The 14,169-nt window shown below is 51.3% G+C and overlaps 1 protein-coding gene and 1 pseudogene across 9 annotated transcripts in view; one reads left to right on the top strand and one right to left on the bottom strand.

Annotated features, from left to right (window-relative positions):
* Positions 1 to 5,875: 5,875 nt before the first annotated feature.
* Positions 5,876 to 5,990, bottom strand: LOC120100450 (small nucleolar RNA SNORA17; annotated as a pseudogene).
* Positions 5,991 to 7,869: 1,879 nt separating this feature from the next.
* Positions 7,870 to 14,169, top strand: part of Lrp3 (LDL receptor related protein 3) — a 15,340-nt gene continuing 9,040 nt past the window's right edge. For 4 of the 9 annotated variants that reach the window (XM_087595532.1, XM_087595524.1, XM_087595507.1 and 1 more), the window contains exons 1-3: positions 7,870 to 8,347; positions 9,428 to 9,529; positions 9,926 to 9,973. In XM_087595532.1, coding sequence (XP_087451658.1) covers positions 8,275 to 8,347; positions 9,428 to 9,529; positions 9,926 to 9,973 — 223 coding nt within the window. In that variant the 5' untranslated portion in view covers positions 7,870 to 8,274. 9 annotated transcript variants of the gene reach the window in all.

The following is a 14,169-nucleotide window of genomic DNA, read 5'->3' as shown; positions in this document are numbered from 1 at the left end:
TAATTGAAAAAAATAAAATAGCCCGGAACCCCTTGGCTGAGGGAGTGAGTCAAAGTCCTGTTGACAAACGTGCTGTTCTGAGACACCTTCGGGGGAACAGCACCTTCCATTCCCGTGGGGGTTTGTTGGTGGTGTGATTTGTTCCGAGGGAAACAAGTCTTCAGATGTAGGGAGAGAGCCGAGCACAGTGGCACACATGCGCCGTTAGCCCCAGTACTTGGGAGTCAGAAGCAGGTGGATCTCTGTGAGTTTGAGTCTAGCCAGGTTTGTGCAGAGAGTTCCCTGACAGCCAGGTCTGCTTTCTGCCCGTAGGACTACACAACTCAGGGAGGCACGTGGAAATATATGCTTCGTAGGCGGCTGTGGTCTTCGCTATGCTCCGTGGACCGCCGTGGTCTTTTGCAAGCCTGTACCGAGGACGTTTAGGAGAAGACGACATAACAGCTCATACGCTCTCTGGCAATGATGCTTGATTAAGGCATGCACAATGGGTTTTAAACATCTCTTGTTCTCGCACAGTTACAGCAACACAGCCTCATGCCAAAAACCACGTAATTTGCTTCATCGGAATGCTTGTTTTAGGTCACTGGTCTAGAGCTTGAAATATCTTTGAATCGTGCTGGTATTATGCAAAGATAAGCCAATCCGGAGTCACTGAGAAACTGAGGACGTTCTGGGCCGAGGGAAGGAGTTGGAATAGCTCCATCTTGTAGTTGCAACCTGATGATTTGCCTAACACCTAAGGGTGAGGGTTTTGTCCTACAGGGACTGGTAGGCCCACGACTGCACTGCTATCTGCAGGGCAGAAGCTAAAAGCGAGGGCGTGGATCTCTGTGTGAGAATGTGGAAGGGTGCTGCCAAATAGCCATGCAAATGCTGACCGCGAGTCCATTTTTGTAAATAATATATTTATGAGCATTTTCAAAAGTGACCAGGCCAGTCCCATAAGGACAGATACCATACAATTCCAGTGAGATGAGACATACACACCAGGATGCCACTTGCCAGGGGCCAAGGGGAAGTAGGATGAGGATTTATTGTTTAACAGAGGTTAAAGAAGATGGGGAAAGTTCTGGGGATAGATGGTGGTAGGGTTGCTAGAATGTGATTGAATTTTTTAAAAATTCTTTTTATTCCTTTAAATTACATGTATATGTGCATGTGGACTTGGGCCTGTGAAGGCAGACCCTCAGGAGCTGGAGTTACAGACAGTTGTGAGCCACCTGACAGGGGTGCTGGGAAGAGTCCATGGGTCCTCTGGAAGAGCAACAAGTGCTCTCAACTACTGAACCACTTCTCCAGCCCTGTGATTATATATATATATATATATATATAGAGAGAGAGAGAGAGAGAGAGAGAGAGAGACCAGAAGAGGGCATCAGGTCATCAGGTCTCATTACAGATGGTTGTGAGCCACCATGTGGTTGCTGGGATTTGAACTCAGGACGTCTGCAAGAGCAGTCAGTGCTCTTAACCGCTGAGCCATCTCTCCAGCCCCGATTAAAGTTTTTTTTTTTTAAGATGTATTTATTTTTATTTTGTGGGTATGAGTGTTTGTCAGCGTGCATGTTATGTGCACCATCTGCATGCAGTACCCAAGGAGGTCAGAAGAGGGCACTAGATTCTTTGGAACTGGTCCTCCACGAAAGCAGCAAGTTCTGAACCATCTCTCCAGTCCCTCTGTATGTTTTAAATGAAACACGAAAGTAGACAGCGGTCTAAGTGGGAGAAATAAGGTCTAAAGGGAGAGGAAAATAGGAGAAGGTAATTGGGAGAAATTAACATACACTTCATCTTTCCTCATAATGCACATTCTTTCTCTAATGTATATACCTATCATATATATGGTATATATTATATTCATACATCATACATGCATACATGCATACATACATACATACATACATACATACATACATACATGCATGCATGCATGCATGCATGCAGGAATATTTGGGAGAGGAAGGGACCAGTGAGAGGAGGGGCAGGGGATGAGAAAGATAACAGAGTGAGCAAGAACAGTGAATAATGATCTACACATGTGGAAACGCCACAGTATAACCTATTGTTCTGTATATGAACTCAAAAATTAGTTAAAAAATAGAAATGAAAACTCATTCAAAGTGGAGAAGGAAAAGATTGCTGAAATAGCATTAGCAAATTTAAAATCGTTGCTCTTGGCGGTCCTTTTGTTTACTTTACAAACAACAAGCACACGTCACTTCTATATCCAGTGAGCTCATGCTGGCCAGCCTGTGAGCCTTAGAATCAGCGGCTACCCCATTCCTGTTTAAAATTCAAAAGTCAGTGTCTCATCGATTTGGAACCTGACTCCCAGATGCCGCCAAGTCTTTCAGTCTGGCAAGTTTAACTTAGAAGCAAATGTGTACTTCCCGATCGCTTCACTCACTCCCCTACTCCCGTAGCTTCCAACTTCTCAAGCTGGAGGCCATTTCTGCCCACGGTGGAGCCACTCCCTTCCCTGGCTACCAGGGGGAAGTCTTGCGCATTTGGGGAGGAATGCGGGGTGCTAGGGGTGGTTGATGGAAGCCTTTACAGCAAAATAGGCACTACGTTGGCATTGGCAAGGACCAGACACCTCTGCTCCCTACAGCTGTTCACCTTTGCGACCCCAGCTCACAGCTCCACATCCCTGAGAGGTACTGATGGCACAGGAGCAGGGGTGGTAGACCCCGTATTCACTAAAAACAGAGAGAATCGGCCTGACACGTGTGTGTGTGTGTGTGTGTGTGTGTGTGTGTGTGTGTGTGTGTCGAGTGTGCGCCTGCCTCTGCATACGTACAGTAGCCTTCTACTGCACATCAAACAAAGCACCACTATGCTTAGTGGCTTAAAAAAATAGCAGCAACGGATGGGGGCTAGAGAGATGGCTCCATGGTTGAAAGTGTGGACTGCTCTTGCAGAGGACCTGAGGTCAATACCTAGCATCCATGTACAGTGGTTCACAACTAACTGTGACTACAGCCCTAAGGAGTTCAATATCCTCTTCTGACCTATGTAGACAGACAGACAGACAGGCAGGCAGGCAGGCAGGCAGTCAGGCAGGCATGCATGCACACACACCAGCATGGTGGTATAAACTTCTAATCTCAACATTAAGGGAGCAGAGGCTAGTGTGAGTTCAAGGTCTACAGTAATGAGTTCCAGATTAGCCAGGGTTACATGGTGAAACTTTGTCTCAAAAAGGGAAATCCACCTAAGTATTAGCGCTATTGTGTAATATGGACGCAGTTTAGCTGTGGACCTTGACTCAGAATCTCTCAGGGGCCGAGATGAGGTGTCTACTAATGCTACAGTGTCCTCTGATGGCTCCGCAGGGGGAGGAGCTACTCCCAAACTCACACGTGGGATGGACCACAGGACAGTTCACAGTGGGGCTTTCCTCAGGGTGAGCTGCCCTGGGGGTGAGCAAGAAGACAGCGAGAGAGGGCAGCCCAAGATGAAAGATTCATACATGTATACACATGCTTCTTCCCTCCCTTCCTTCCCCAGTACTGAGAGTTGAACCCATGCTAGGCAACACTTTACCACCGCTCACAGCCCCTCACTGGTGGATTCTGAGGCAAGCACTCCTTTGTCAACTAGCTCATCATTGGTGGGCTCCAGGTGAGTGCTCTACCATTAAGTCACCTCAAAGCGTCCTAGTCAGGTGGCAGAGGACTCTATTCCCACAGGTCTCCTCATCCATCTTGCCAGCCTTAGGTCTCCATGTCTCTGGCCCCAGGCTGCCTCCCCACACAATCTTTGTTCCCATGGAAGCGACAGGGTTAACTCACCTTGGGGATTCTTCTCCACTAATTGCTTAGTGAGGCGCACTGGATTAGATTGACTCTTCCCAGATCAGCACTATGTCAACACACTCTGGAACATTTCATCAAGGCCAGGGGGAGTGGCCTTGATTGAACCGTGGAGCTGCCACTCAGAAGGTTACACAAATCAAGATGGCCTGGTGTTTACATTCTATGACAGTGAGGGCCTCCATGTGTGCATGCAGGCATGTGCATGTAGTACATGTGTGTGTGCATGTGTGCATGCGTGCATGCAAATGCACACTTGCATGTGCATGTGTATATGTGTATGTTTGAATGGTGCTCTTATTATCCAAGCCTATATTTTAAAATTACTGCAAAGTATTGAAGGAAAGATGATTTTTATTGCCGCTGGTCTATAGCAATGGGGTTCAAAAAGATGGCTCCTTAGGTGCTTGCCAATGAGTGTGATAATCTTGGTTTGATCCCTGGGACCCACACAGTTGTCCTCTGACCCCAGTGGGTGCCCATGACACATGCACATAAAATAAATAAATGGAATAAAAATGTAAATAGATAACATGGCTTTAAAAACATGGCTAGACACACCTGGCCATGATTGCTTCTGCAGATGAACATAGCTAACAGGTGGTCTATGACCTGATCACTTGACATGGTGACCACAACTCTGCTCTGAGCCTTGCCCTTTCCCACCCTGGATGACTAAGGTTCCAGATGACAGACACACTGGGAAACTGCCCTAAGTAACCAGCAGCCACCCAGGAGGCTACCCTACTCAGCTCACATGGAAATATAGTTAGAACCATATACGCTGCTAGTTTGCTTTTAGTGTTTTATATTTTCATGTTGTAATAGTGGTAAGAGACATATAACATGACATTTTGAACTTTTTTTTAGATGTTGTATTGGTTCTTTATGAATTTCACATCGTGCGCCCAAATCCCACTTGTCTCTCCCTCCCCTCATACCGGCCTCCCATCCCTGCAACCTTCCTCTCAGCAGTGTGACTCTTTCGTTTATACTTCTTTGCTTGCACATGCTCTTTGCAAAGGTCCGTTGGTCTGGTTCAAGGCCTCTGGCTTTGCTACACTGCCGATACTGGAACCTCACAGGAACTTCTCTTAGCTATCCTCCTGTTGCCCTGTGTCATGGAGATCCTGTAGGTTTGGATCTGTAGAACCAGCCCCTTCATGCGGTCCAGCAGTTCATCTATGGGGTAGATGTTGGGATGGGCCAATTCAAAGCCCTGGATCTGGGCCTGAGAGCTATGGGAGCTGGGCAGCCTGCCGGCTCTCCTGATCCCACACCCTCAGAGCTGGCGACCATCAACTCCAGCAACCAGGGCCAGCTCTACACTGCTGCCCTGGCAAGGTACATGGTTTGTTCTCCCAAGTGTTGCAGCTGGTGAGGAACAGGGCCAGTCTCCCATTCTCAGAACCCCAGGGGGCCAGATCCTCTGCCTGCCATAGGTGGCAAGAGGTGAGGGAGGAGGGCATCTGTCCCCTGTCCACACTACCGCACAGCAGACAAGAAGCATGCTCACCCACTCCCTTGGACCTGCTTACCTGAAACCGCCACATCCAGGGCCAGCTCTACTGTGCTGCCCAGGTAAGGTGCAGGGCCTGCTCTCCCCAGTGCTGCAGTTGGTGAGGGGCAGAGACAGCCCTCCTGCTCTCATGATCTCAGGGCCAGGTTTCCCACCTGCCACAGGTGGCTAGGGGTCAGGTCAGGTCTCCTCTCTCATGCTACAAGGGACAGCTCTCCCATAATGCCCAGGTGAGGAGTGGGGAGTAGTTATGCACAGCCCTCAGACATCAACATGTCCCATGCAACAGCCCAGATCAGGGGTGTCTGCATGGTTTTGGTGGTAACAGATTGTGCCTGACTGGTAGTCATCTCAGGCTCCTCGCCTGGCCTGTCCAAGTAGTCCCTTGTGAGGGTCTGTCTTGGGCTCACTCCTGCCTGGGGCTTGTGGTTCTAAGTGTTGTTGTTCTTCTAGTCTCCAGCTCGCTCCCAGTCTTGGGAGCCTGCCTGAGCCTGCCTGGTGCCAGACTGGTGTCATCTCAGGCTTGTTTCCTACAGGGAGTCTTAGGCTACGAATCATTCAGATGCCCACAGGTCAGAATGCTGAGTATGGACATAGCCGCTCTCTTCTCTGACTCCTACTGGCGCATAGCAGCCACCCCTGCTAGGGGCAGGTTAGTCCGGACGATGCTGCCTATTCTAGGAACCTCATTTGAATGGAACCATATAGCATGTGTCGTTTGTGATTGGCTTGTTCTACATGGATACCACTCTCGGGATTTATCCACGTGGCACCATACATCAGAATATCCATCTTTCTAGATGGAGTACATCCCATCACACAGTCCTGTGTGTCACATCACAGCTGCTCATCCATCTGCCAAAGGATGCTGGGATGGCCTCAGTGCTTCATCCAGAATGGTGAATGGTGTATAGGAGCCCCTTCTTTAAACGTAGAATGGAATTCCTGGCTTACATGGTATATGTTTATTTGTATATATGTGTGTGTAGACATGTGTATACATGTATGCATATATACATATATGCTTATGTATGTATGTGTATGTAGATGTAGATGTAATAGCCTGTGTGTGTGTGTGTGTGTGTGTGTGTGTGTTGAGAACCCATTCCATCCTGTTTTCTTTCTTTCTTCCTGGATCATGGGCTACATGCAATCGCAATGTCATGTGTGATACTAGCGCGTGCCACCATGTGCTTTGCCTGCATGTGTCTATGTGAGCCATACATGTGTCTGGTGCCCACGGAGGCCAGGAAGGGTTATCAGACGCCCTGGAATTGGAGGTGTAAACCAACATGGGTGCTGGAACCGAACTCAGGTCCTCTGGAAGATCAGCAAGAGCTCTTAACCTCTGAGCCATCTGTCCAACCACTGCCCCCTCATTACCCGATTTTTAAACCCTTTAATATTCCCTGGGAAAGTCTGCTCTGGCGTAATCAGAGAAGGCTTAGAAGGAGAACAAGAAAGCACAGAAAAACTCCTCAAAGAAACATTCTTGGTTTGGTTCCTGTATAGTGAAAATGAATTTATGAATTACTGTGTCCACAGCTTTCACTAATGGACCATCGTTCCCCTCAACCTTCATAATCTTTTTTTTTTTTTTTTTGGTTCTTTTTTTTGGAGCTGGGGACCGAACCCAGGGCCTTGTGCTTCCTAGGTAAGCGCTCTACCACTGAGCTAAATCCCCAGCCCCAACCTTCATAATCTTAATGGGTGACAGTGCCTGTGAGGGCACACATACAAGCTCAGGAAGGTGGGGCTCACCCGAGCTTGTAGACCCTCCGTACTAAGGGATCTCTGGGGACCCCTGGTTTGGTATCAGTTTTAAAGAACAGCTGACCTCAATTGACCCCAATTCCTCAATTATTCTCCCAAGTTCATTCTGGTTTTTGCTTCTCCTGCATTCAACCCCTTGGTTGACAGGTCGTCTACAGATGACAACCGCATGCTTGGAAAACATATATCATCGCGGTTCTCCTGAAGATGAGGGGTTTACTGAGCCCAGTCAGGGGCACAGCCGGGTATCCAGAGTCTTCTCAATGTCCCCACACTGGCCTCACTTTTTTACAAGTGAGCCACTTTAGAGACAGGATGAGGTAAATGAAGAGGACAGAGGGCCGGCAGGAGGAGGGAGTTCTCAAAACAAATCACCCAGGAACGTTGGAAGAAGTCAGGCCTCAGCCCAAGGCCTTCACTCATTGTCTTGGTCTCCAGCAGCCCTTTCCACGCCACTCCACCTCAGTCTCCCTCTTTTCCCAGCACAGTCGCCTGGTTTCAGGAAAGAGACCAGATCTTGGGAACAAAGGGCCAAGGCTAGCGCTGCCCGGCACCATAGGCTCAGTGCCAGCCGGAATCGCAGGGCCAAGGTTCAGAGCTAGCGGGACCCGGCCGGAGCCGCGTGCGTGGAGCTGTCCAGCACCCCGAGGCGGGGCGTGCGCCCCTCGGTCCGCCCCAGCCGCCTCCGCCCGCCCTGTCAGCGCCACTGCGGCTCGGCGGGCGCGTCACGTGGCTGGCGCGGCGCGGCCTCCCGGCTCCGGGCTTAGGCGAGGGGCCGGCCGGGAGGACGGACGGACCGATCGACGCACCCTCGTTGACATCGTGCGGCGCGGCGCGGCGCGGGCGGCCCGGGGACCGACGGGCAGGCGCACCGGGGCATGGGCGCGCCGGAGGTCTCGGTGTGCAGGCAGGGCTGGGTGCGCCGGCCGGGGCTCGGGGACAGCGGCGGGCTCAGGTCTTCCCTGGCGACCGCTGCTGAGCCCCCGCGGGGCCCGTGACGCCGCGGCCGATGTGGCCCAGCGCGTTGCGGGCCTGCACCGCCGCTGCACAAAGACGCCGCCGCAGCCGCCGCCCGCACCCCGGCCGCAGCCGCCGCGCCAGCCCTAGCCCCAGGCGGAGTCCCGGCCGCAGGGCAGCAGGCGTCCGCGCGCGGCCGGCCACGGCATGGAGAAGCGCGCGGCCGCGGGGCCGGAGGGGGCGCCGGGCGCCAGGGCGCCGCTCGCAGTCGTCTGCCTGGGTGAGTGGGCCGCGAGGGGCCGGGCGGGGTAGGAGGGCTTGGAGCTCGCACTGCGATGGCTTCCTCGCCCAAGCATCCTTGGACTACCAAGGAGGGAGACTCCCACAACAGTAGAGCCCCAGGATGAGAACGCTAGCCTTAGGTTCCCGGGAAGGCTGGGGTCTTCCTGTCGTCTTACAGTCCGAGCTGTGGACAAAGGCCTGGACTACTGCTCCCTGAAGAAGGAGCCGTTTCCTGCCTGGAGTCCTGGGCAGGCCTGGGAGCTAGCCAAAGATGGGGACTCAGCATGGGGACTTGGGGAGGGGAACGGGGATGGGGGGGCAGAAGTGAGAACTCATTTTCCCATTGTGTCTTCCCAGACCCAGATGGTCATAGGCCGGTTCAGCCCTGATGGGGGTGGGAGTCTGTTCCAGGGAGGGCCGAGAACCTGCCAGGACTGGAACCTGGGTCAGAAGGCTCCTTCCCTGACTAGGAAATTTTTCTGTCCACTTTCCCCAGCCCATTGCAGGAGAGGGGAAGGAAGGAGTTAAATCCCCAACCCACATGGCTCTTTATTTACCTTGATGAAGGAGGGAGGCCCTTAGAAGAGCTGGGTCATTAGGGGACACCCTATGATATCACCGTTGAGGGCCCAGGACCGTGACAGGCTCCTTAAAACCACCAAAATGACAAGTTGTGAGGGGTGTGGGGGCAGCTCTTTCTTTTTAAACTGTAACTCTCATCTGGTCCCCAGGAATAGAGAGGGGTGAGTGTCCGAGACAGGAGTACTGCGCAGGCTACGTGAGCTAATCTAAGCAGTGGCGTAGATGCTCACAGTTCCTGCTTCACATGCTGCGGGTGGTCATGGTGTCTGGGTCCTGACTTGTTTCCCAAGTGGGCAGGGCAGAAGTGAGGGCTTCCTCCATCAGGAGATGTCCGTGTCTGGGTCTAACGGAGCCAGAATGCCCTGGGGTTGCAGATGGGGTGAGTGCCCTTGTTTCTTCATCAAATGTACAATCACTGGCCCTGAGGTGAATGCCTCAGTCAGGGAGGGGGCACCCTGGTCCCCAGGAAGTTAGATTTGCTTCTCACTTGGCCTAGACTCTGTCTCGGCCTGGAGCCAGCTGAAGCAACAGACATTCCTGTTGAGGTGGGCACGTACCGTGACGGCATCAAGGACAGCGGCATGCAGGGAAGAGGATGGTATTATCACCCGAAATGCCCATCAGAGGAGGAAGTCCCTCGAGGTGGTAGAAGGCTGCTTGAAATGTAGCTCTCTTGGGACTGAGCTTATGTGATGGGCAGCCTCAAGCCTGAGAGGAAACCACTGAATTCTGTGCTACGGTTGTCATCACGACACAGGATGACACAGTCAAGTTAACATACTGCTGTCCCTGTCCTGAGATCCTTTGAACTCCTCACCTTTGCCCATCCCAGAAGGGACAGCGGTGGGAGAGTCTCTGGCAGTAGCCTGGGTCATGCTGAGGGAGATAAAGAGGGGCGGCCTTAATTTCAGCTGTGTTGTCCTGGGTTTGCTCCTAGCCCAGACATGGGCCCTGAATTCCAAGAGCTACTGACCTTTCTTTATGTCTTCCACAGTGAACCTCTTTCTCACTGGGAGACTCAGCAGTGCAGTTCCTGCCTTAGGTGAGTAAAGCCCCCTTTTTCCTGCCTGCCCTGGGTTTAGCAACTTCGGAGGATGTCTGTACCTCATGGCAAAAGTTGGGAAAACCTTTACCTGTGTATTTTTACAGCGTCACAAAGGAGCTGTTACTCTTGAGCAAATTTGAATTTAGTGACATTAATTACTTTGGTAAAATAGGTGAAATGCCAGACTGCCTCAAACCTAGCCGTTAGGGTCCATTGAAGCAACGACCCAAGATGATCAGAAGGGATCTGGCGTTCTGTGGCTTGGTACCAGTGCAAACTAGCAAACGCCCCGTACAGCTGATAGATCGTGCCTCTTGTGGGCTAAGGGGTTCCTTGGGGACACTGGATGCTCATGCATTAAAATAGTGCCTAGAGGTAATATTAATGGTGCCACAGAGGATAGTACCATTAAGAAAAAAAGAAATCAGACTTTTAAGACTGGTTTGGTGGCACGGGCTTGTAATTCCAGCCACTCAAAAGACCAAGGCAGAAAGGTTGATGTTATAGTCTGCCTAGGCTACAGAACGAGTTCAAGGAAAGTCTGGCTAACTTTGTGAGACTCATTCTGAAACAGTTTTTAAAGGAGCTGGGAATATAGTTCAGTAGTGGAGCCCCTGCCTAGAAACCCCCAGTGACGGGCTGGGGGTGTGGCTCAGTGGTAGGGCACCTGTCTAGAATCCCCCAATCAGGGGCTGGGGGCGTGGCTCAGTGGTAGAGCACCTGTCTAGAATCCCCCAATCAGGGGCTGGGGGCGTGGCTCAGTGGTGGAGCATTTGCCTATCCTGGATTCTAGTCTTAGTGGCTTTGGCCAGGCTGACTCAGGCTGAGGGGAAGGCAGAAGCCCCAGCTTTCACTGGAATTTCCAGGAGAGAGGCAAAGCAATCGGGCAAACAGCGTTGACAGCTTAGAATGGCCAGTTTGAGTAATTCTGGAGGCGAATTCTAGGGCAGGCTCTGGCAGGCTAGTACCTAACCCTGGGATGCTTCAGGGCAGAGAGGGTATTGGCTTGCATGTGAGGGTCAGGGGGATGGTGGGTAAGAACACAGCCCTGGATCTACTGCTTTGCATGTGAAAGGCTTGGTCCAGGTAAGCCACTCTGCAGCAGAGAGGTTGACATGGAAAAACAATGTGGAGCCCTGTGTTGGCCTCTTGCCTGGCAGTGTTGGCTGGCCATCTGATGGCCATCTTTGAGCTCTCGTCTGGTGCCCAGAGAGGGAAGAGCAGCCATAGATACTCATCCTCGATTGAGGAAGGTCTGCCACTCTTTGGAGATTGAGAGGAGGTCTGATGTCGTGAGATGGGCAACCGAGGTAGCCTACTCTATCGGTAATACACCAAATAAACCTCACCATCTCTTGCTCATTTGGGCAATATGTGGCCATCTTCAGCAAACCCTGAATTGATGTTTTAGTGCCAGATGTGGTACTGCATGCTTGTCAATCCTAGTACTGGGGAGGCTGAGGCAGGAGGACTGCAAGTTTCACACCAGCCTGAGCTACACAGAGACCCAGCCTCAAAAGTATGCCAAAGGCACCAAAGTCTGAGTAATTGGTAAGGACCCATTAAGGCAAGGTGCTTCATGGGGTGTGTGGTAAGCAAGGACGTGTGACCCCAAGTCTGGGGACCTGGAACTTGTTTGTTGTCTCTTGTGCCTCAGGCAAAGTGGGAGCTATGTGAGGTTTTGGGTTTCAGGCTGCCACTGAGCTCATTGGTGCTCAAGGTGGGTAGATCTGTCTGGTGACCACAAAGAGTGTAGGGGAGGCAGACAGAGGCATTGGGGAGACATTCATGGGGGCCAATCACTTTTCCCATCTAGAAGACTGGGCTTCTGTCCCCCTTAATTTTGTCTGTACCCAAGCTCTGTGTTTTGCTGCAGCCGGGCCTCCTCTGCTGACCCAGCCTGGCCCAGGGCCCTGCCATAGTCAGCACTGACCAGCCCAGCCCAGCCTGACGTACTGACCACAAAGGACAATCCAGTTTCACATCCTGGTTCCAGGAAAGCACTGACTGGATCAGGTGTCTGTGGCCAGGGTACAGTGCAGGGAAGCAGTGTGAGAGGAGGTATCTAGCAAGCTTGAACCAAAGACGGGTCCTTCTCCTGCTGGTGGGTGGCTGGGCATTCCAAAGTGTTTCCCAGGTTTGCAGAACTGATGCTTGAGGAACAAGACCTAAGGCCCTGCACACTCTCCTTCCTCACCTCCAGAGGTAGTTGTTCACACACTGATGCCTTGATTTGGAGAGCTAAAAGCACAGCTTGCCTGTCAATGACAATGGCAGGATGGATCCTTGTCTTCCCGAAATCCACCTCTGACCCCTCAGGCATTGCTGGCTAGCTTCTCCCTGACCTAGCTGACCTCTCCCAGCATGGGCCCTGTGACAGTGTTTCCAAATACTTTCTGTGTCTTCCTACTGTGTCCCAGCCCTTTCTCAGCCCACACCAGATAGATTTTGGTTCCTCGGTCTATCCCTTTCTCCTTCTGTGTCAGGCATTCCCTGGGTCAAAAGACCTGCCTCCCGAGTCCTGCACCACCCCCCTGCTTCCCTGTGATCCCAGAGTAAAGTTCACACGGTCTTCTCTTTAGTTAGGCACTTGGCCACATGCCTGGTGCTGAAGGGAGCCTGGCTTCCTGTTGTCTGGTTACTATGGCAGGTTGTCCAGGTTACTGATAACCCCTGGAAATCAGATCTAGAAATTGTGCTGCATCAGACCTTGCTCCTGTCCTTTCAGGAGGATTTGATGATGCTTTGGATTCACAACTAACGACACTGCCTATAAAACTACCACCCATCCATTTCCCACTTGGCTCCTGAGAGCTCCAACAATCTGTTAGTGCAAAGGCTGGCTCCCACCTAAAGCTCAGAGGGACCTCCCTGACATCCCAAGCATCCTCAGGGCTCTCTCCTAGACCAGCATCCCTCAAATGTAGTCCGGCTGTCTCTGTTCTGATCATCAACCTTTATGTAGCATGTCAATTCCTCACTTCCCACAAGACATTCCTGTAGACTCCTCTGCCCCACTGGCCTGTCCCATGGTATGATTATCTGCCTCAAGACAGTCACTTTGCTAAATGTTTTCAACCGTAGCAAGCAACATGCACTGACTATGTTTTACAGATAGATAAGATGTATCCTTCTACAAGGTTACATATAGCCATGGTGGGTATCCTTCTACAAGGATACATATGCCACAGTGGGTATCCTTCTACAAGGATACATAAGGCCACAGTGGGTATCCTTCTACAAGGATACATATGGCCATAGTGGGTATCCTTCTACAAGGATACATATGCCACAGTGGGTATCCTTCTACAAGGATACATATGCCACAGTGGGTATCCTTCTACAAGGATACATATGCCACAGTGGGTATCCTTCTACAAGGTTACATATGACCATGGTGGGTATCCTTCTACAAGGTTACATATGACCATGGTGGGTATCCTTCTACAAGGATACATATGCCATAGTGAGTAACTTTCTACAAGGTTACCTATGGCCATGGCAGCTTAGATCTGGCCCCCAAGGTGGAGATGAAGCTGCTGTCAGAGAGCTTGGTTTTGGGGTGTGTTAGCCAAGCTAGACACATCTTTAAGTACTGTCAAGTGGTATCTAGACAAGAGCCCTTCATGAAGCTCCCAGCTTCCAGAGCAGACCGGTCCCCATCTGGATGTGAGACCCAGATGGTGGCTGTAGAATCATGATCCAGTACTGGTGACATCCTCAGAGAAAAAAAACAGTTAACAGTGACACTCTGTGGGGGTTAAAAGGAAAGAGGTTTGTGGAAAGGTTGGGGTGGGCTGGCAGTGGTCCAGTCATCTAGACAGACAGGCCACTTAAACCCTGAATAAATGGCCAGAGGTGGCATACAGGGACAGGTGTCTGGCTGAGGCAGGAAGAGAGCAAGATGTTGATTTAGAACCTTGATCAATTCTATGTACGAGGAAGAGACACCTCTAATCTCACTGGACTCTGACTACCCAGGAACCACCCATCCTGCGCTTCAAGAAGGAGGAATTCTCCAGGTCACTTCAGGTGGATGCCTGGTTCTCCACAAGATTCCCTAGTTAGTGACTTTATCTGACAGCGGGAGTCAGGCCCAGGCTGGGGCACCCTGCAAGTTCTCTTGAGACCTGCTCTGCAAGCTTTGGCTCCTGTTTCTTTGGTGAAGCCCCAAGATTGGGGAGACTGCATCC

Source organism: Rattus norvegicus, chromosome 1 (assembly GCF_021556685.1).
Source record: "Rattus norvegicus strain SHRSP/BbbUtx chromosome 1, alternate assembly SHRSP_T2T, whole genome shotgun sequence".
NCBI classification, from domain to species: domain Eukaryota; kingdom Metazoa; phylum Chordata; class Mammalia; order Rodentia; family Muridae; genus Rattus; species Rattus norvegicus.
Note: the sequence above shows the minus strand (reverse complement) of the source record. Positions and strands in the feature narration are given on the sequence as shown.